The sequence below is a fragment of the Salvelinus fontinalis genome, chromosome 30 (genome assembly GCF_029448725.1).
Source record: "Salvelinus fontinalis isolate EN_2023a chromosome 30, ASM2944872v1, whole genome shotgun sequence".
Taxonomy (NCBI): domain Eukaryota; kingdom Metazoa; phylum Chordata; class Actinopteri; order Salmoniformes; family Salmonidae; genus Salvelinus; species Salvelinus fontinalis.
Genome location: NC_074694.1, coordinates 11,242,847 through 11,266,112, shown reverse-complemented (window position 1 = coordinate 11,266,112; position 23,266 = coordinate 11,242,847). Strand labels below are relative to the sequence as shown.

The 23,266-nt window shown below is 44.1% G+C and overlaps 1 protein-coding gene across 1 annotated transcript in view; it reads right to left on the bottom strand.

Moving 5' to 3' along the window:
* Positions 1 to 23,266, bottom strand: part of LOC129828629 (nuclear protein localization protein 4 homolog) — a 37,772-nt gene that overhangs the window by 7,222 nt on the left and 7,284 nt on the right. Inside the window, exons 5-14 of the mRNA XM_055889714.1 lie at positions 21,133 to 21,181; positions 20,935 to 21,029; positions 20,636 to 20,759; positions 19,789 to 19,968; positions 18,054 to 18,140; positions 14,040 to 14,238; positions 11,375 to 11,535; positions 2,816 to 2,887; positions 1,851 to 1,943; positions 1,443 to 1,559 (exon numbers count right to left, since the gene is read on the bottom strand). Of these exons, the coding sequence (XP_055745689.1) occupies positions 1,443 to 1,559; positions 1,851 to 1,943; positions 2,816 to 2,887; positions 11,375 to 11,535; positions 14,040 to 14,238; positions 18,054 to 18,140; positions 19,789 to 19,968; positions 20,636 to 20,759; positions 20,935 to 21,029; positions 21,133 to 21,181 (1,177 nt within the window). The remainder of the gene's footprint in view (positions 1 to 1,442; positions 1,560 to 1,850; positions 1,944 to 2,815; positions 2,888 to 11,374; positions 11,536 to 14,039; positions 14,239 to 18,053; positions 18,141 to 19,788; positions 19,969 to 20,635; positions 20,760 to 20,934; positions 21,030 to 21,132; positions 21,182 to 23,266) is intronic.

Here is a 23,266-nt window from a genome sequence, read left to right as displayed (position 1 = left end):
CCTGCATACTCACCAGACATTTCACCCATTGAGCATGCTTGGGATGCTCTGGATTGACATGTACGACAGCATGTTCCAGTTTCCGCCAATATCCAGCAACTTCACACAGCAATTGAACAAGAGTGGGACAGTATTCCACAGGCCACAATCAACAGACTGATCAACTCTATGCGAAAGAGATGTGTCGCGCTGCATGAGGCAAAAAGGTGGTCACACCAGATACTGACTGGTTTTCTGATGCTTGCCCCTACAAAAAAAAAGGTATCTGTGATACACATTCGTTTTTTGACGAGGTATCGTTTCCGTATCGAGTATCGCTTCCGAATAAAGTGACCCTAAACTTGTTATTGGTATTAAAGTCAAAATTCGGATATCGTGAAAACACTAATAAACATCGCTGACATACGATTGTCCAAATACCATGTATTGTTTTCCCCCTCTGGAGGAGCATGTGTGTTGTGCTTGGAAGGGTCAATTGGCGGGAAGAAAGCAATATAATGGATACATTGCTAATAATTTTTCCGTATCTAGTCTAGACTGCAGAAAGATGATCAAATGGGCAGCGTTGTAAGTGACTTCAAGGAATACCTAGGATAGGATAAAGCAATCCTTCTGCCCCCCCCCCCCCCCCCCCCCCCTTAAAAGATTTAGATGCACTATTGTAAAGTGGCTGTTCCACTGGATGTCATAAGGTGAATGCACCAATTTGTAAGTCGCTCTGGATAAGAGTGTCTGCTAAATGACTTAAATGTAATGTAAATGGGTAGGGCTGTGTTTCTCTTGTCCATAAAAATACCCGGATATCACTTAGTATTTCCTTACCTTTTAAAAATGAATATTATAGACGTATCAAGTGTAGGCTATTGTTCCTACTCCAAAGAAATGACACCATCCATCCGGACCTTTGCCACCGAGGAAATGTGTGTGACCGAACCTTCTCAAATAGGCCTAATACATGAGTATAGGATAGGCTAAAATATTCTGTCAAAACCATGAGACTTATTTTCAACGTGTTCTTCCCCCCTCCACTCACTACTCTAGGTTATTTATGTACTTATTTGGTTCACACTAATTTCTTAATGTTGTAACTTGTAGGCCTATATTTAGGATTTATACAGTTTGATAGGTAAAAGGCATATCCTAATAGGCCTATTCGCTTTTAACATTTGCCATTGTTCATTTGTTTCTAAGTGTTATAAATGATCCTTTTATTTTATCTGATTGTGGCACAATTTACTTTGCCTACACTTGGGTCAAGCAGAAACATAAGGTTTGTTTAAACTTCCTATTCCATTAGTATATTTTGCAATTGTTTTGTTCTCTCTTGTTGATAAACGTAATTGCAAATTCGCCCAACCCTAGTGTACAAGTCTGTATGTGAGTGAGTGAGAGTATGGGTGTGTGGGGTACGGTGTGTGTGTGTGTGTGTGTACAGAACTTACTCTGAGAGGCATGACCTCATTGGTGACCAGGAAGAGGAGCAGGTGGAAGTCAGACACCATGTCCAGGAATACAGTAGAGGTGCACTGGGACAGGTACGTAGCTAAACTGTGGAAATCCTGTCACACACACAGGAAGGGGAAAACATGGAATATGATCAAGAATAATAACTTCCTGTGACCCCCATAGCCCAGGGACTCTTAGGATGAATTGGCAGACAATCATGCAATCAGGTCAGATCGAAAACAGAGAAATAATGACTGTTGCCAAAGTAGGTTAAAAAAGTCAGAAAAACACTTTTCGGAGCCTTCTGTATGTAGGTCTTTCTTTGACCACTGAAAGAAAACAAAATACCAAACCCCTCACATCAGAACAACCAATTTAGCTGTTGTGTGTGTGTCAATGTGTACCTGTGTCTCTCCCAGGATATCTCTGTTCTCTATGGGAAAGCGTGGTGTGGAGCTGAAGGTGTACTGGGGGTCCTTGGGGAAGGTGGTGGTTATCTGGATAGAGATGGAAAGAAGCAGTGGGAAACAAAGTTGACTGACTGGAACCTCTTGTCTCTTGGCCCTCCCCACCTCTCCTGCTGAGCCCAGTTAAAACTTCTCTGTCCTGGCACCACAATGGTGGAACCAGCTTCTCCCTGCAGCTAGGACAGCCGAGTCCCTCTGCTCATTTTCCGAAAACATTTGAAACCATAACTCAAAGAATATCTTAAATGAATCCCATAGCGCAGTCTGCTAGTTAAAGAGTTAACTGACTGGAAGACAGTTCCATCTTGGGAGTCCCTTTGACATCAATTAGATGTCGAGCCAAGACAACAGATGTCAGTTGAATATGAACACAGCAAGGACCAGGAGACGACAACAGAGCGGACCACGAGACGACCACGAGACGACAACAGAAAGGAATACAAGAGAAGTAACAAAGTGCTCTCAGCTGGTGCCAGTAAATATTTGGCGAGTCCATCTAGTTCTTTATTGTCATTGGCTCATCATTGGACAGAACAACCTCATGATAGGTTAGAGTTATGGTGATGTGGATCTTTCTGTATGGCGTGGAGCTGCCCATATTTTACAACATTGTTGTGGAAGGAGCAGGACATCTTTACAGCGTCGGTCAAAGTTTCAGTTGAACAATATAGTTGTTCGTAAAACACACATAGCAACTAGAAAATGTGAAACACTTGCTAGTTAGATGGAGAATGTAAATGAACTAATATTAAATGGACAGAAGCGTATTTCAGTTGACTGGCCTTGCTATGTATCCTAAACTTTAAAACCTGCCCTACCACTCCTCATGTCATTGGTTGATTCCCTTCTTTAACCTGCATAAAAAAACAGCAATGTACACACCCACATTCTTTCATACTTACATCTATGATAAGGTACTCCACAGGAAGGGGTCGGGCTAAATATGTGATGTCATTGCCAAATTTATCTTTGTCCTGTTGAGGGGGGGGGATGAAGAAAAATGACAATCAATGGAGAGAAATAGGACAGCTGTAACTGTTCAATAGTTATTTGGCATTTTATTAGGATCTCCATTAGCTGTTTCTGTGGTCCACACAGTACATGAAACATGACATAATACAGAACATTAATAGACAAGGACAGAACTACATACAATGGCACATCAATACATACACAATATATCTAGGTCAAATAGGGGAGAGACGTTGTGCTGCGAGGCGTTGCTTGGTGTTTTTTGAAACCAGGTTTGCTGTTCATTTGAGCAATAGGAGACGAAAGAGAGTTCCATGGCTCTATATAATACCTACTGCGTCCTTGAATTTGTTTTGGATGAGGACACTGAAAAGACCCCTGGTGGCATGTCTGGTGGGGTAAGTGTGTGCGTGTCAGAACTGTGTGTAAATTGACAACGCAAACCATTTTGGAATTTAACACATTGTTTCTCATAAAAATAAGTGATACAGTCAGTCTCTCAACACTTAACCAAGAGAGACTGGAATGCATAGTATTTCAATTAGCCTTCTGATTACAATGAAGAGCAAGATGTGCCGCTCTGTTCTGGGCAGCTGCAGCTTAACTAGATCTTTCCCTGCACCACTTGACCACACGACTGGTAAGACAAAACTAGAACCTGCAGGACTTGCTTTTTGAAGTGTGGTGTCAAAAAAACAGAGCATCTCTTTATCATGGACAGACCTCTCCCCATCTTTACAACTATTGAATCTACAGTACCAGTCAAAAGTTTGGACACAGCGCCTCATTCCAGGGTTTATTTTTAATATTTTCTACATTGTAGAATAATAGTGACGACATCAAAACTATGAAATAACGCATATGGAATCAGGTAGTCACCAAAAAAAGTGTTAAATATAAAATAGATGTTGATTTGTTTGAGATTCTTCAAAGTTGTCACCCTTTGCCTTGATGACAGCTTTGCACACTCTTAGCCTTCTCTCAACCAGCTTCACCTGGAATGCATTTCGATTAACAGGTGTGCATTGTTCAAAGTTAATTAGTGGAATTTTTTTCCTTCTTAATGCATTTGAGACAATCAGTTGTCTTGTGACAAGGTAGGGGTGGTGTACAGAAGATGACCCTATTTGGTAAATGTCCATATTAAGGCAAAAACAGCTCAAATAAGCAAACAGAAACGACAGTCCATCATTACCGTAATTTCCGGACTATAAGCCGCTACTTTTTTCCCACGCTATGAACCTTGCGCTTTATACAATGACGCGGCTAATTTATGGATTTTTCCCGCTTTCACAAATTCATGCCGCCAAAAAACTGAGCACCGTCACATAATGTGACGTAAATCGAGCGCGCTCAAACTTTCCATCATTCTGATTACGGTAGTCATTTTGTCACCCTCATCATGGCAAAGACACGGAGAAATGCATATGATGCAGCTTTCAATTTGAAGGCGATCGATCTGGCTGTTGGAAAAGGAAATAGTGCTGCTGCACGGGAGCCTTAATGAGTCGATGATAAGACGTTGGAAACAGCAGCGTGAGAAACTGACTTAGTGCAAAAAGACAACAAAAGTTTTCAGAGGAAAGAAAAGCAGATGGCCCGAACTAGAAAATGAGCTTGGATGAGTTTGCCTCCGGAAGAAAGTGAGGAGAGCGCAATGAAAACGATCCAACATCGGATGAAGCAATTCTGAGGCTATTCAACTCCGACACCAAAGGAGATGACTTCAGTGGTTTCAGTGCACAGGAGGAAGATAGTGACCAAGGATTTTCTTGGTAGGCTATTGTTTACTGCTATTTAAAAAAAAAAAAAATATGTTACAAGCCTGTTTCGTTAAAGCCTATTTATTTTTGTTACAAGCCGTGTTTCGTTAAAGCCTATTTATTTTTGTTACAAGCCGTGTTTCGTTTAAAGGCTGTGTAAAGTTCATTTGTTTCAATGTACCGGTAGGCACCTGCGGCTTATAGACACGTGCGGCTTATTTATGTACAAAAAAATAAAAAATAAAAAATTCAGTGGGTGCGGCTTATATTCAGGTGCGCTTAATAGTCCAGCAATTACAGTACTTTAAGACATAAAGGTCAGTCAATACAGAATATTTCAAGAACTTTATATTAAGTGCAGTTGCAAAAACCATCAAGCGCAATGATGAAGCTGGCTCTCATGAAGACCGCCACAGGAAAGGAAGACCCAAAGTTACCTCTAATGAACTTGTCCTCTACAGCAGAGTTAACTGCACCTCAGATTGCAGCCTAAATAAATCCTTCAGAGTTCAAGTAAGAGACACATCAACTGTTCAGAGGAGACTGTGTTAATCAGGCCGTCATGGTCAAATTTCTGCAAAGAAATCACTACTAAAGGACACCAATAATAAGAAGAGACTTGCTTGGGCCAAGAAACACAAGCAATGGACATTAGACCGGTGGAAATCTGTCCTTTGGTCTGATGTCCAAATTTGAGATTTTTGGTTCCAACCGCCGTGTCTATGTGAGATGCAGAGTAGGTGAAAGGACGATCTGTGGTTCCCACCGTGAAGCATGGAGGTGGTGTGATGGTGTGTGTGTGGGTGCTTTGTTGGTGACACTGTCTGTGATTTATTTAGAATTCAAGGCACACTTAACCAGCATGTCTACCACAGCATTCTGCAGCAATACGCCATCCTATCTGGTTTGCGCTTAGAGGGACAATCATTTGTTTTTCAACAGGACAATGCCCCAACACAACCCCAGGCTGTGTAAGGGCTATTTGACCAAAGAGAGTGATGGAGTGCTGCATCAGATGACGTGGCCTCCACGATCACTCAACCTCAACCCAATTGAGATGGTTTGGGATGAGTTGGACCGCAGCTTGAAGGAAAAACAGCCAACAAGCGCTCAGCATGTGAGAACTACATCAAGACTGTTGGAAAAGCATTCCTCATGAAGCTGGTTGAGAGAATGCCAAGAGTGTGAAAACTGTCAAGGCATAGGGTGGCTTACTCTGAAGAAACTCAACATATTTTGATTGGTTAACCCTTTTTTTGGTTACTACATGATTCCATGTGTTATTTCATAGTTTTGATGTCATCACAATTATCTTACAATGTAGAAAATAGTGAAAATAAAAACCCTTGAATGAGTAGGTGTGTACAAACTTGACTGGTACTGTATATGTTTTGACCATGACAGTTTACAATCTAAGGTAAAGCCAAGTAATTTAGTCCCCACAACTTGTTCAACAGCCACAACATTCATTACCAGATTCAGCTGAGGTCTAGAACTTAGGGAATGATTTGTACCCTAATACAATACTCTTAGTTTTAGAGATGTTCAGGACCAGTTTATTACTGGCCAACCATTCCAAAACTGACTGCAACTCCTTTGTTAAGGGTTTCAGTGACTTCATTATCTGTGGTTGCTGACACGTATATGGTTGAATCAGCATACGTGGACAACCAGGGTTTGTTTAATACCAGTGGCAGGTCATTGATAAAAGTAGTAAAGAGTAGAGGGCCAAGAGAGCTGCCGTGCGGTACACCACACCCTACATGTTTGACATTAGAGAAGCTTCCATTAAAGAAAAGTTATATTCGATCGATAGATCTGAAGCCAAAATATGCCATTGGTTGAAAAGCCATAAAATATACGTTTTCAACAGGTTATGGTCAATAATATCGAAGGTCAATAATATCGAAATCTAACAGTACAGCTCCCACAACCTTCTAAATATCAATTTATTTCAACCAAATCAGTCATTTGTGTCAGTGCAGTACATGTTGAGTGCCCTTCTCTATAAGCATGCTGAAAGTCTGTTGTCAATTTGTTTACAGAGAAATAGCATTGTATTTGGTCAATAACAACAAAAATCCTACAGTTTTTTAAAGAGTTTCTAAAACTGTTTGAATTATGTCTGTGAGTATAACAGAACTCATATGGCATGAAATTACAGCGAGATATTGATGAGTATTCACTTCCTACGGCTTCCACTAGATGTCAACAGTCAATAGAACTGTGTCTGATGACTCTAATGTGAAGGGGGGCCGAAGGAGACAGGAATTAGTCACTACTGCCACGAGCTGACCATGCTTTCACCATGCGCGTTCACATGAGGACCTCCGTTCCACCTCTCATCTGAAGTCAATCTAATTCTCCGGTTGGAACGTTATTCAAGATGTATGTTAACAACATTCTAAAGATTGATTTAGTACATCGTTTGACATGTTTCTACTGACTGTTACGGTACTTTTGGACATTTCGTCACGTTATAGTGGACGTGCTTTGTGCCTTTGGAATTGTTTACCAAACGCGCTAACCAAAGTAGCTAATTGGACATAAATAATGGACATTATCGAACAAATCAAGCATTTATTGTGGACCTGGGATTCCTAGGACTGCATTCTGATGAAGTTCTTTAAAGGTAAGGAAACATTTATCATGTATTTTCTGGTTTCTGTTGACTCCAAAACGGCAGCTAATTTTATTATATTTCTGAGCTTCGTCTCAGATTATTGCATGGGTTGCTTCCGTAACGTTTTTTAAAAATCTGACACAGCGGTTGCATTAAGGAGAGGTATATCTATAATTCCATGTGTATAACTTGTATTACCATCTACATTCATGATGAGTATTTCTGTTGAAACGATGTGGCTATGCAAAATCACTTGATGTTTTTGGAACTAGTGAATGTAACGCGCCAATGTAAACTCAGATTTTTTGTTATAAATATGAACTTTATCAAACAAAACATGCATGTATTGTGTAACATGAAGTCCTATGAGTGTTGTCTGATGAAGATAATCAAAGGTTAGTTAACAATTTTCTCTATTTCTGCATTTTGTGACTGCTATATTTCGCTGGAAAAATGGCTGTGCTTATTGTGGTTTGGTGGTGACCTAACATAATCGTTTGTAGTGCTTTCACTGAAAAGCATATTTCAAATCGGACACTTTGGTCGGATTAACAACAAGATTACCTTTAAAATGATATAAGACGTGTATGTTTGAGGAATTTTAATTATGAGATTTCTGTTTGAATTTGGCGCCCTGCACTTTCACTGGCTGTTGTCATATCGATCCCGGTAGCGGGATGCAGCCATAAGAAGTTTTAACAGGTGAATGTTTATCAATAATTAGAAGAAGCAAATTCGTCAAGTGCAGCGTCTGGAAACTGCTTATGAATCACATCAGACTAACACACATAAGAGTCACAGCAGAATCTGTGATCTCTTACATACCATTTTAGGCCAAGCCTTTGGAACATTGGCTCTCCTAGATAGATCACTGCATCTAATAGGTACAAAAATAATCTTCTTCCTCTTGAGCAGACAGTTTGATGAATCAATATTCTGGTTCCCAAGAAAATATACCTCTCTGTTTACATCACATACACTATCAAGCATTTCACACATATTATTTAGATACTGACTGTTAGTACTTGGCCTATAGCAACACCCCAAAAGAAAAGGCTTTAGATGTGCCGAATGTACCTGCAACCACAACACTTCAATAACACTTGACATAAGATCTTCTCTAAGCATTACTGGGATTTGGCTCTGAATATATACTGAACAAAAATATAAAATGCAACATGTTAAGTGTTAGTCCCATGTTTCATGAGCTGAAATAAAAAGGGACCAAGAAATGTCCCATACGCACCAAAAGCTTATTTCGCGCAAATTTGGTTCCATCCCTGTTAGTGAGCATTTCTCCATCCACCTGACAGGTGTGGCATATCAAGAAGCTGATTAAACAGTAGTATCATTACACAGGTGCACTTTGTCCTGGGGCCAATAAAAGGCCACTAAAATGTGCAGTTGTCTCACATGACACAATGCCACAGTTGCCTCAAGTTGAGGGAGCGTACAATTGGCATGCTGATTGCAGGAATGTCTACCAGAACTGTTGTCAGAGAATTTAACCCATTTCTCTACCATAAGCTGCCTCCGTCATTTTAGTAAATGTCAGCACGTCCAACCAGCCTCAAATGCAGACCACGTGTAACTACGCCAGCCCAGGACCTCCACATCCGGCTTTTTCACCTGCGGGATCGTCTAAGACCATCCACCCAGCAGCAGATGGAATTGAGAAGTATTTCTGTCTGTAATAAAGCCCTTTTGTGGGTTAAAACTCATTCTGATCGGCTGGGCCTTGCTCACCAGTGGGTGGGCCTAAGCCCTCCCAGGCCCACCCATGGCTGCTCCCCTGCCCAGTCATGTGAAATCCATAGATTAGGGCATAATGCATTTATTTCAATTGACTGATTTCCTTATATGAACTGTAACTCAGTAAAAATCATTGAAATTGTTGCATCTATATTTTAGTTTGGGATATATAGCAACACCTCCCCCATAAGTATTCCTGTCTCTTTTAAATATGTTATATCCTGGTATTGCTACTGCTGTATCAAAAGGAATGATCGAAGTATGTCTCAAAAGTTTAATATATTATTGTTGTTATCTGAAGTAATTGATTTCATGAACCTTATTTCTAAGGCTACATATATTAATATGGGCTGTTTTCAGCCCTTTCCTGGGTAGCCTCAGACAGAATATGGAAAAGAACAAACAAAGCAAGAGGGAAAAAAATAATAATCAGCAGTCCAATAAATCAGTTGGTGCGCGGTTGAAGCTACAAACCCATAGGTTTGGCTCCCATCCTTTCCTGGCTTTTGGGAGGGAGTGTGAAAAAAATACAAATAAAATAGCACACTGCTCTTTATTAAGCTTTACGTTTCGGCCTCAAGGCCGAGGGTGGACAATGAGGCGGACATAGCAGATGTAAGCAATGTCCCCACGCGATCTGGCAACTTTCATGGCCGAGAGAAGTTATTTTCTCTTCTGGCGCACATTTTCAGGATAGTCCTCGTTGATGCACATTCCTCTCAAGTTCTTGACGCTTTCCAGAACAGCTACCTTGTCCTTGAACCTCAGGAACTTTACCTACTATTGGCCTGGGCCTGTCACCTGCTCCACCTCAAATCTTCCTGTGATCTATCTTCAATTTCTCAGAGATCATTTCCCTCACTTTGTCCTCAAACTTCATTCAGGTCTCATGTTGAGTTCCTGCAATTCCATCCACAACCATGTTGTTCCGCCTTCATTGTCCCTCCAGATAATCAGATTTCGCCGTCATTGTTATCATGGATTCACATACAGGATGAGAGAGGTGCTTATGCCCTAGGCAGAGAGCGGATGAGAGAGGTGCTTATGCCCTAGGCAGAGAGCGGATGAGAGAGGTGCTTATGCCGTAGGCAGAGAGCGGATGAGAGAGGTGCTTATGCCCTAGGCAGAGAGCGGATGAGAGAGGTGCTTATGCCGTAGGCAGAGAGCGGATGAGAGAGGTGCTTATGCCGTAGGCAGAGAGCGGATGAGAGAGGTGCTTATGCCGTAGGCAGAGAGCGGATGAGAGAGGTGCTTATGCCGTAGGCAGAGAGCGGATGAGAGAGGTGCTTATGCCCTAGGCAGAGAGCGGATGAGAGAGGTGCTTATGCCCTAGGCAGAGAGCGGATGAGAGAGGTGCTTATGCCCTAGGCAGAGAGCGGATGAGAGAGGTGCTTATGCCCTAGGCAGAGAGCGGATGAGAGAGGTGCTTATGCCCTAGGCAGAGAGCGGATGAGAGGTGCTTATGCCCTAGGCAGAGAGCGGATGAGAGAGGTGCTTATGCCCTAGGCAGAGAGCGGATGAGAGAGGTGCTTATGCCCTAGGCAGAGAGCGGATGAGAGAGGTGCTTATGCCCTAGGCAGAGAGCGGATGAGAGAGGTGCTTATGCCGTAGGCAGAGAGGATGAGGGAGGTGCTTATGCCCTAGGCAGAGAGCGGATGAGAGAGGTGCTTATGCCCTAGGCAGAGAGCGGATGAGAGAGGTGCTTATGCCGTAGGCAGAGAGGATGAGGGAGGTGCTTATGCCCTAGACCAGGGGTTGGCAATTCCAGTCCTCGAGGGCCTGATTGGTGCCACAGGTCTGCCCCAGCTCCAGCTAACACACCTGACTCCAATAATCACCAAATCATGATCTTCAGTTTAGAATGCAATTAGTTTAAAATCAGCTGTGTTTGCTAGGGATGGGGGGAAAGTGTGACACGAATCAGGCCCTCGAGGACTGGAGATGCCCACCCCTGATCTAGACAGAGAGATTAAGAACTTTGGGTTGCATTCATTCTGTCATTCACATATTCTTGGAAAGATGTCTTGTCACATGCACAGACTGCTGCACTGTGATGTCACCGTGTCGTTAGTTCTATAAAGCAGTAATCCAATTAGGTTTACCTCAGGTCCAAGCTAGCACCATTTATTCACACAGAGTTCCCTTTAGGCTAACTCAATCTACTGGATGACATTTTAAAAATCAACATTTGTTCCTGCCATTTTAGCCTAAAAAAGAAACATGAGGAGCAGTAAAATGACTGAGTGGTGAGAGATTTTAGTGACCGTCTCCTTGTGAGTTTAATGTGTCTCAGAATGCTGTACGAGAGCTGCAGACTTCCCCCAGCTCCCGTGTTTACCAAGTAACTGTACCTTGTAGAAGACATCTGGTACGTACTGCTCCGTGCTGGACTCTTTAGCGTAGCCCAGCTCAGGGGCGTCTCGGCAGGGCAGTAGACACTCATCTCTGACCAGGGCCATGCACTGGTTAGACACCTGGTAACCCTCAAAGTGCACCTGGTTATCAGGACCACCTGCAGGGAGAGGGAGTGAGGCACACAGTCACCCTCACAGAACATCTGGAATATCACAAGACAGGAAGTCATCATCATCATCATCATGTAAGCATGATTGATCCGTTATACAATAGTGCAGGCCCAGGATAGCCACGTTATATTCATAGAATCACAGCCATGGTTGCGCTGAACTTTACACATCTCATTAGTCCATGGGACAACATTTCATTCACACCCAAGTTCACATCCCAAACTTGAAGTGAGCCATTAGGAGAATGCAGGCTAGAGGTTTGTTCTTATTACTCGTATACATTAACAAAATGGAGTCGGTCGGTGCAAACACTCGTCACTAAAGAGGTTCAAGTCCCATAGGGTGGCGCACAACTGGCCCAGCATCGTCTGGGTTAGGGTTGGCGGGGTAGGCCGTCATTGTAGAATAAGAATTTGTTCTTAACTGACTTGCCTAGTTAAATACAAAAAGTAAAAAAATGTAAAGTATTGTAACAACATGCTGCTTTACTATCCTCAATGCAAAGTCCACCATGTACAGTTGAAGTCAGAAGTTCACATACACCTTAGCCAAATACATTTAAACTCCGTTTCACAATTCCTGACATTTAATCCAAGTAAAAATTCACCGTCTTAGGTCAGTTAGGGTCACCACTTTATTTTAAGAAGGTGAAATGTCAGAATAATAGTAGAGAGAGTTAGTTATTTCAGCTTTCATCACATTCCCAGTGGGTCAGAAGTTTACATACACTCAATTAGTATTTGGTAGCATTGCCCTTTAAATTGTTTAACTTGGGTCAAACGTTTCAGGTAGCCTTCCACAAGCTTCCCACAATAATTTGGGTGAATTTTGGCCCATTCCTCCTGACAGAGCTGGTGTAACGGAGTCAGATTTGTAGGCCTCCTTGCTCGCGCACGCTTTTTCAGTTCTGCCGACACATTTTCTATATGATTGAGGTCAGGGCTTTGTGATGGCCACTCCAATACCTTGACTCTGTTGTTCTTAAGCCATTTTCCACAACTTTGGAAGTATGCTTGGGGTTATTGTCCATTTGGAAGACCCATTTGCGAGCAAGCTTTAACTTCCTGACTGATGTCTTGACATGTTGCGGCAGGGTAGCCTAGTGGTTAGAGCGTTGGGCTAGTAACCGAAAGGTTGCAAGTTCAAATCCCGAGCTGACAAGGTACAAATCTGTCGTTCTGCCCCTGAACAAGGCAGTTAACCCACTGTTCCTAGGCCGTCATTGAAAATAAGAGTTTGTTCTTAACTGACTTGCCTAGTTTAATAAAGGTAAAAAATGTAAGTCGCTCTGGATAAGAGCATCTGCTAAATGACTTAAATGTTAAATGTAATGTTGCTTCAATATAGCCACACTTCTTTCCTCATGATGCCATCTATTCTGTGAAGTGCACCACTCCCTCCTACAGCAAAGCACCACCACAACATGATGCTGCCACCCCCGTGCTTCACGATTGGGATGGTGTTCTTCAGCTTGCATCCCCCTTTTTCCTCCAAACATAACGATGGTCATTATGGCCAAACAGTTCCATTTTTGTTTCATCAGACCAAAGGACATTTCCCCAAAAAGTACAATCTTTGTCCCCATGTGCAGTTGCAATCGGTAGTCTGGGTTTTTTAATGGCGATTTGGATAATGGCTTCTTCCTTGCTGAGCGGCCTTTCAGGTTATGTTGATATAGGACTCGTTTCACTGTGGATATAGATACTTTTGTACACATTTCCTCCAGCATCTTCACAAGGTCCTTTGCTGTTGTTCTGGGATTTATTTGCACTTTTCGCCCCAAAGTACGTTCATCTCTAGGAGACAGAACGCGTCTCCTTCCTGAGCAGTATGATGGCTGCATGGTCCCATGGTGTTTATACGTGCATACTATTGTTTGTACAGATGAACGTGGTACCTTCAGGCATTTGGAAATTGCTCCCCAAGGATGAACCAGACTTGTGGAGGTCTGCACATTTTTTTCCTGAGGTCTTGGCTGATTTTATTTATTTTTCCCCATGATGTCAAGCAAAGAGGCACTGAGTTCGAAGGTAGGCCTTGAAATACATCCACAGGTATACCTCCAGTTGACTCAAATTATGTCAGTTAGCCTATCAGAAGCTCCTAAAGCTATGACATAATTTTCTGGAATTTTCCAAGCTGTTTTAAAGGCACAGTCAACTTTGTGTATGTAAACTTCTAACCCACTGGAATTGTGATAGCTTACTTCACTAATAATTCACTGTCTATAAACAATTGTTGGAAAAATGACTTGTGTTATCCACAAAGTAGATGTCCTAACCGACTTGCCAAAAATATAGTTTGTTAACAAAAAAATGTGTGGAGTGGTTGAAAAACGAGTTTTAATGACCTAAGTGTATGTAAACTTCCAACTTCAACTGTACCTAGTGCTTTAGAGTGAGTCAGACAACTAGGACACATCTACACCTGCTTCTGGTCTGGTAGGATTCTGTTGTAGAAGTCATAAGATGGCCTTGTTAGGTCCGTGTACCTGTGGCCACCACAGTGATAAACTTGGACCCAAAGTGTCCGTCGGGTGAGAGTCTGCAGGGGTTACACTGTTGGTTCTGGAAGTGTCCAGCCGTGATGCACTCCTCCGCACTTAGGAAGTACGAGTCCTTGTTCCTGGTGTATTTGACCGTGCCTATCCTGGTGTCCTCAGAGAGAAGGTCAGTGAAGATCCACCCCACCTTCAGTAGAGAGCACATAGGGAAAACTATGGTCAGCAAAGTCAAGCTCACCACAGCTCATCAAACTCCACATTGTTGGACTAAGAATATATATTATACTTTTGTCGAGTAACCTACATTCATAACGTAACTCTCTGGTGTGGACAGCTATAGTAACATAGTGCATTCAGGAAGTATTTAGACCCCTTGACTTTACCCCCATTTTGTTACAGCACTATTTTAAACTTGATTTAAAAAATTGTCCCGCCCCCCCCCCTCAATCTACAGACAACACTCCATAACGACATATAAAATACAAAACAGAAATATTACATTTACATAAGTATTCAGACCCTTTACTCGGTACTTTGTTGAAGAACTTTTGGTAAGTACAGCCTCGAGTATTCTTGGGGATGTCACTAAAAGCTTGGCACGCCTGTACTCGGGGAGTTTCTCCCATTCTTTGCAGATCCTCTCAAGCTCTGTCGGGTTGGATGGGGAGCGTCTCTCCAGAGATGTTCGATCGGGTTGAAGTCCGGGCTCTGGCTGGGCCACTCAAGGACATTCAGAGACTTGTCCAAGGCTACTCCTGCATTGTCTTAGCTGTGTGCTTAGTGTCGTTGTCCTGTTGGTGGAAGGTGAACCTTCGCCCTAGTCTGAGGTCCTGCTCTGGAGCAGGTTTTCATCAAGGATCTCTGTACTTTGCTCGCTTCATCTTTTCCTCGATCCTGACTAGTCTCCCAGTCCCTGAAAAACATGCCCACAGCATGATGCTGCCACCACCACGCTTCACCGTAGGGATGTTGCCAGGTTTCCTTCCTCTGTCTGGCCACTACCATAAAGGCCTGATTGGTGGAGTGCTGCAGAGATGGTTGACCTTCTGGAAGGTTCTCCCATCTCTACAAACTCCGGAGCTATGTCAGAGTGACAATCGGGTTCTTGGTCACCTCCCTGACCAAGGTCCTTCTCTCACGATTGCTCAGTTTGGCCAGGCAGCTGTGTTATTGCGGAACTTCAATGCTGCAGAAATGTTATGGTAACCTTCCCCAGATCCGTGTCGACACAATCCTGTCTCGGAGCTCTACGGACCACATGGCTTGGTTTTTGCTCTGGCATGCATCCAATCAAGTTGTAGAAACATCAAGGATGATCAATGGAAACAGGATGCACCGGAACTCAATTTTGAATCTCATAGCAAAGGGTCTGAATACTTATGTGAATAAGATATTACGGTTTTTCATTTTTAATAAATTAACAAACATTTCTAGAAACCTGTTTTCGCTTTGTCATTATGGGGGTATTGTGTGTAGATTGATGAGGGAATAATGTTTTATCCCTTTTAGAATAACAAAATATATAAAATAACATGAAAAAGGGAAAGGGTCTGAAAACATTCCGAATGCACTGTATGGACAGCAGCAAGAACACCGATTGGGTTTCTTTCTTAAAATCCATGATGGTTGCGTAAACTTTCTACACATTACATTCACTATGGCCTGAGGGCATATGGAAGCTGTTTAAAACCACTATCCTGTAAAGACTGAGGAATCTAGGGAAAGCCCCATATTGATTAGTGCCTCATGGCCCCAGTTGTCTATAATGATGGGCCAGTCAGACTGGACAGTAGCTGTCCTTAAATCAAATTTTATTTGTCACAGACATGGTTAGCATATGTTAATGCCAGTGTAGCGAAATGCTTGTGCTTCTGGTTCCGACAGTGCAGTAATATCTAACAAGTTATCTAACAATTTCCCAACTACCTAATACACACTAATATAGAAGGGGTGAATGAGAATATGTACATATAAATATATTGATGAGTGATGGCCGAGTGGCATAGGTAAGGCGCAATAGATGGTATAAAATACAGTAAATACATATGAGTAATGTAAGATATGTACACATTATTAAAGTGTCATTGTTTAAAGTGAATAGTGATCCATTTGTTAAAGTGGCCAGTGACTGGGTCTCCATGTAGACAGCAGCCTCCGAGTTGGTGATAGCTGTTTAGCAGTCTGATGGCCTTGAGATAGAAGCTGTTCTCCTACACCTGTTCCCCCTGAGTGACGGGGGAGACGACCCAGATGTTCTCCTGCACCTGGTCCCCGAGTGACTAGGAATACGACCCAGATGTTCTCCTGCACCTGTTCCCCCTGAGTGACGGGGGAGACGACCCAGATGTTCTCCTGCACCTGTTCCCCCTGAGTGACGGGGGTACGACCGATGTTCTCCTGCACCTGGTCCCCCTGACTGACGGGGGAGACGACCCAGATGTTCTCCTGCACCTGTTCCCCCTGAATGACTGGTGGGGTACGACCCAGATGTTCTCCTGCACCTGTTCCCCCTGAGTGACGGGGGAGACGACCCAGATGTTCTCCTACACCTATTCCCCCTGAGTGACGGGGGAGACGACCCAGATGTTCTCCTACACCTGTTCCCCCTGAGTGACGGGGGAGACGACCCAGATGTTCTTCTGCACCTGGTCCCCCTGAGTGACGGGTGAGACGACCCAGATGTTCTCCTGCACCTGGTCCCCCTGAGTGACGGGGGAGACGACCCAGATGTTCTCCTACACCTGTTCCCCCTGAGTGACTGGTGGGGTACGACCCAGATGTTCTCCTGCACCTGTTCCCCCTGAGTGACGGGGGTACAACCCAGACGTTCTTCTATACCTGTTCCCCCTGAGTGACGGGGGAGACGACCCAGATGTTCTCCTGCACCTGTTCCCCCTGAGTGACGGGGGAGACGACCCAGATGTTCTCCTACACCTGTTCCCCCTGAGTGACGGGGGTACGACCGATGTTCTCCTACACCTGGTCCCCCTGAGTGACGGGGGAGACGACCCAGATGTTGTCCTACACCTGTTCCCCCTGAGTGACGGGGGTACAACCCAGATGTTGTCCTACACCTGTTACCCCTGAGTGACAGGGGGTACGACCCAGATGTTGTCCTACACCTGTTCCCCCTGAGTGACGGGGGTACAACCCAGACGTTCTTCTATACCTGTTCCCCGTGAGTGACGGGGGTACGACCCAGACGTTCTTCTATACCTGTTCCCCGTGAGTGAAGGGGGTACGACCCAGATGTTGTCCTACACCTGTTCCCCCTGAGTGACGGGGGTACGACCCAGACGTTCTTCTATACCTGTTCCCCCTGAGTGACGGGGGTACAACCCAGACGTTCTTCTATACCTGTTCCCCATGAGTGAAGGGGGTACGACCGATGTTCTCCTACACCTGTTCCCCCTGAGTGACGGGGGTACAACCCAGACGTTCTTCTATACCTGTTCCCCCTGAGTGACGGGGGTACAACCCAGACGTTCTTCTATACCTGTTACCCCTGAGTGAAGGGGGTACGACCGATGTTCTCCTACACCTGTTCCCTCTGAGTGACGGGGGTACGACCGATGTTCTCCTACACCTGTTCCCCGTGAGTGACGGGGGTACGACCGATGTTCTCCTACATCTGTTCCCCGTGAGTGACGGGGGTACAACCCAGACGTTCTTCTATACCTGTTCCCCGTGAGTGAAGGGGGTACAACCCAGACGTTCTTCTATACCTGTTCCCCGTGAGTGAAGGGGGTACAACCCAGACGTTCTTCTATACCTGTTCCCCGTGAGTGACGGGGGAGACGACCCAGATGAAGGGTTGTACATGGAATACTACCCCTCCAATGCTGTGATAAATACAAATGTGGCACTAAATCAGCTGGACACGTATTGAAGAGCACAATCATTTTGAGATATGGAGGGTACTAGGCAGTTTCAAAAACTGGATCAGGGAAAGGATATGGGAAGAAATAAAGTCCATAGTTTTTGCTAGTGGTGTCGTCTAACCTTGCGCAGGCCCAGTTTGGCTGCGATCTCCTCCACGGCTGCAGCTTTAGGGTCCTCTACCAGCTCAATACTGTTCTGGGTGGCGATCTGATGGACAGAGGAATTCACAAGAGCTCAAATTCAACCAACTAAATAAAACACATCTAGGATAAACATTTCTAAAAAAAAGTACAAGCTTAAAGTTGTTTCCAATAGCCTAAGAATGAATGAATATATATAACACACACGTTCAAAAGTGTGGGGTCAATTAAAAATGAGCTTTTCTTTCAAAAACAAGGACATTTTTGTCCATTTAAAATAACATCAAATTGATCAGAAATACAGTGTAGACATTGTTAATGTTGTAAATGACTATTGTAGCTGGAAACGGCTGATTTTTTTAATGGATATCTACATAGAAGTACAGAGGCCCATTATCAGCAACCATCACTCCTGTGTTCCAATGTCACGTTGTGTTAAGACTTTTAAAAATATACACTTGGATTAGCTAACTGATCATTAGAAAACCCTTTTGCAATTATGTTAGCACAACTGAAAACTGTTGTCCTGATTAAAGAAGCAATACAACTGGCAATCTTTAGACTAGTTAAGTACCTGGAGAATCAGCAATTGTGGGTTCGATTACAGGCTCAAAATGGCCAGAAGCAAAGACCTTTCTTCTTAAAAAGGCTATTCAATGCGAGAAATTGCCAAGAAACTGAAGATCTCATACAACGCTGTGTACTACTCCCTTCACAGAACAGCGCAAACTGGCTCTAACCAGAATAAAAAGAGGGGTGGGAGGCCCTGGTGCACAACTGAGCAAGAGGACAAGTACATTAGAGTGTCTAGTTTGAGAAACAGACGCCTCACAAGTCCTCAACCGGCAGCTTCATTAAATAGTACCCGCAAAACACCAGTCTCAACATCAACAGTGAAGAGACGACTCCTAGATGCTGGCCTTCTAGGCAGAGTTCCTCTGTCCAGTGTCTATACTTTTGCCCATCTTAATCTTTTATTTTTATTGGCCAGTCTGAGATATGGCTTTTTCATTGCAACTTCGTCATAACCCCACCATAGGGGCACACTGTTCACAACTTTGACCGCTCGCCCACACAACGCCATACACATGGTCAGCGGTTGTGAGGTCGATTGGACGAACTGCCGTTTTCTCTAAAACAATGTTGCAGGGGGCTTATGGTAGAGAAATTAATTTAATTATCTGGCAACAGTTCTGGTGGACATTCCTGCAGTAATCATGCCAATTGCACACTCCTCCAAACCTTCAGACATCTGTGGCATTGTGTTGTGTGACAAAACTGCACATTTTAGTGGCCTTTTATTGTACCCAGCACAAGGTGCACCTGTGTAATGATAATGCTGCTTAATCAGGTTTTTGATATGCCACACCAGTCAGGTGGATGGATTCTCTTGGCAAAGGAGAAATGCTCACAAACAGGGATGTAAACACATTTGTGCACAACATTTGAGACAATGAAGCTTTGTGTGTGTATGGAACATTTCTGGAATCTTTTATTTCAGCTCATGAAACATGGAACCAACAGTGTTACATGTTGCGTTTTGTATTTTTGTTCAGTATAGATACAATGATCTGATTACTTAAGTCTGTTAGAAATACTGCTCCTGCAACAGCAGCACTTTGTGAACCTACTGCCATCCTGTGGCTAATTCATCTTACTACATTTACAAATCACTAACAAACCATTGGCCTGACTTCAGAGCGCAGAACACTCACCTGCGGGGGTTCGTAGATGGCAGCGACCTCAGCTCTGATGGCCAGAGGGATGTCTTTGTGCTCCGTGTACCTGCCGTACAGGTATCCCATCCTCTGGCTGCCCGTCTTCCTCCAGAAGTCCAGGAAACGGTCTGCAATGGTGTGGTTCTCAAACATGATGTTGTCTATATGTCTGTATTTCTGTCGGCAGGGATGAGGGCAGGTTATTAAAATCAACATCTCCACAAGGAATGAGTAGAGGTTGAGAAACCTCTCGAGGTGCATTTCAATAGGTTACAGTGAATTCCTCTCCTCGTGTCCTTTTCTAATCTGATGTGACAGAAGTAGACAGGTGAAAAAGTGAAAACAAAGCCTTGTAAAGCACCAATCCACCATATTTCCTTGTTATCACCCATCCTGTGAGAAGCCACGTCTAAATGAAGCCAAAAAAACAAGGAGCTACTCTAGAAAAGGGTGTGCCAAACTCAGTCCTACCCCACCCCCCTCTCTAGGTGCAGATTTTGTTTTATGCCCTAGCACTACACAGATCATTCAAATAATCAAAGCTCGATGAGTTGGTTAGTTTAAAATCAGCTGTGTAGTGCAAAACAAATGTAAAAAAATAACATGCGCCGGGGGGGGGGGGGGGGGGGGGGGGCAGGACCGAGTTTGGGATACAATGCTTTAGACTTCCCGAGATGGACCCTTGGCAGTAAAGAGAAGTATTGAGATGGACCCTTGGCAGTAAAGAGAAGTATTGAGATGGACCCTTGGCAGTAAAGAGACGTATTGAAATGGACCCTTGGCAGTAAAGAGAAGTATTGAGATGGACCCTTGGCAGTAAAGTGGAGAGAGTTATAGGGTGTACTTGTCTATTGAGGGTGATGGCGCTTGGCTGGCACTTGGTGCAGATCCCCTCTGGCCAGGGAGGGTGGCCCTCGCAGCCCGACTTGATCTTACAGCTGATGTTCTCCAGGGCCACAAACTTCCCTCTGTAGAGAAAAATAAGACTTGAATAAAGACAAAGAGCTTGTGGATGTGGCCAATCCTCCTGCTAGAGAAGAGCAGACAGAGTGTATATTCTTTTGACGTTGTCATGACAAACATGTTGCCAAGACAATACAAACAGATCTGGATGCAGGCTACAGAAGGTCTGGTGCCACTCACTTATCAGCGCCTCCTGTCAGCTTGCGGATGTAGGCATGGAATGACATGTGTTTGACAGGTGGCTCTAGATGACTCAGGTACTCTTCGTCAAAAGGCTGGAAGATAGAAAATAATAAAAATTCACAACAAAGTTGACACGTAAAACAAATTTAAAGCAAAACAGTCAATTGTTGAATGAATGGAGGAAAGAGCACTTACCTCTAGGGGCACACAGTGCACGCACTTTCCCATCGATCCATGTCGACACCTGAAACAAGAACTGAATCAATACACGGACGCAATTGAATGGCTTATTACAATTACATAACTAGCTGCCAACAGTCTCTCTTATGCCTGTGGATCTGTTCATATAGATTATGTATATAAATATCTTACAGCTGTAGGATCGATGCTCCTGTTATGGGTGTGAACGTGTAAACTAAATTCATTCCTTAACGTTAAGTAAAAAATGTATCTCCACAAAATTCAAATCACAATGCAGTTATGAATAACAAAACTAACAGCTGCAGATCATCATTAACATAAAAAGAGAAAACCTTGAACAAATAACCCACCGCGGCCATGCTAACGTTACAGCACAGCCACCGCGGCCATGCTAACGTTACAGCACAGCCACCGCGGCCATGCTAACGTTACAGCAAAGTCACCGCGGCCATGCTAACGTTACAGCAAAGCCACCGCGGCCATGCTAACGTTACAGCAAAGTCACCGCGGCCATGCTAACGTTACAGCACAGCCACCGCGGCCATGCTAACGTTACAGCACAGCCACCGCGGCCATGCTAACGTTACAGCACAGCCACCGCGGCCATGCTAACGTTACAGCACAGCCACCGCGGCCATGCTAACGTTACAGCACAGTCACCGCGGCCATGCTAACGTTACAGCACAGCCACCGCGGCCATGCTAACGTTACAGCACAGCCACCGCGGCCATGCTAACGTTACAGCAAAGTCACCGCGGCCATGCTAACGTTACAGCAAAGCCACCGCGGCCATGCTAACGTTACAGCAAAGTCAACGCGGCCATGCTAACGTTACAGCACAGTCACCGCGGCCATGCTAACGTTACAGCACAGTCACCGCGGCCTTGCTAACGTTACAGCACAGTCACCGCGGCCATGCTAACGTTACAGCACAGTCACCGCGGCCATGCTAACGTTACAGCACAGTCACCGCGGCCTTGCTAACGTTACAGCACAGTCACCGCGGCCATGCTAACGTTACAGCACAGTCACCGCGGCCTTGCTAACGTTACAGCACAGTCACCGCGGCCTTGCTAACGTTACAGCACAGCCACCGCGGCCTTGCTAACGTTACAGCACAGCCACCGCGGCCATGCTAACGTTACAGCACAGCCACCGCGGCCTTGCTAACGTTACAGCACAGCCACCGCGGCCTTGCTAACGTTACAGCACAGCCACCGCGGCCATGCTAACGTTATAGCACAGCCACCGCGGCCTTGCTAACGTTACAGCACAGCCACCGCGGCCATGCTAACGTTACAGCACAGCCACCGCAGCCATGCTAACGTTATAGCACAGCTACATCTTTATTGCTTGCTCTTTGGGGTTTTAGACTGGGCTTCCGTATAAGCACTTCGTAACGTTATGTAACGCAAGTTAGGTTGAGAGTTAACAAAAAAAATACATATATATATATACACAAAAGTTTGGGGTCCATTAAAACATCAAATTGATCAGAAATACAGTGTAGACATTGTTAATGTTGTAAATGACTATTGTAGCTGGAAACAGATTTTTTTAACGGATTATATACATAGTGGGCCTCTGTACGCCTATCAGCAACCATCACTCCTGCGTTCCAATGGCACATTGTGCTAGCTAATCAAAGTTCATAATTTTAAAAGGCTAGTTGATCATTAGAAAACCCCTTTGCAATTATGTTAGTACAGCTGAAAACTGTTGTCCTCATTCAAGAAGCAATAAAACTGGCCTTCTTTAGACTAATTGAGTATTTGGAACATCAGCATTTGTGGGTTTGATTACAGGCTCAAAATGGCCAGAAACAAAGAACTTAGAAACTGGCTCTAACCAGAATAGAAAGAGTGGGAGGCCCCGGTGCACAACTGAGCAAGAGTGCAAGTACATTGGAGTGTCTAGTTTGAGAAACAGACACCTCACAAGTCCTCAACTGGCAGCTTCATTAAATAGTACCCTGCAAAACACCAGTCTCAACGTCAACAGTGAAGAGGCAACTCCGGGATGCTGGCTTTCTGGGCAGAGTTGCAAAGAAAAAGCCATATCTCAGACTGGCCAATAAAAAGAAAAGATTAAGATGGGCAAAAGTACAGACACTGGACAGAGGAACTCT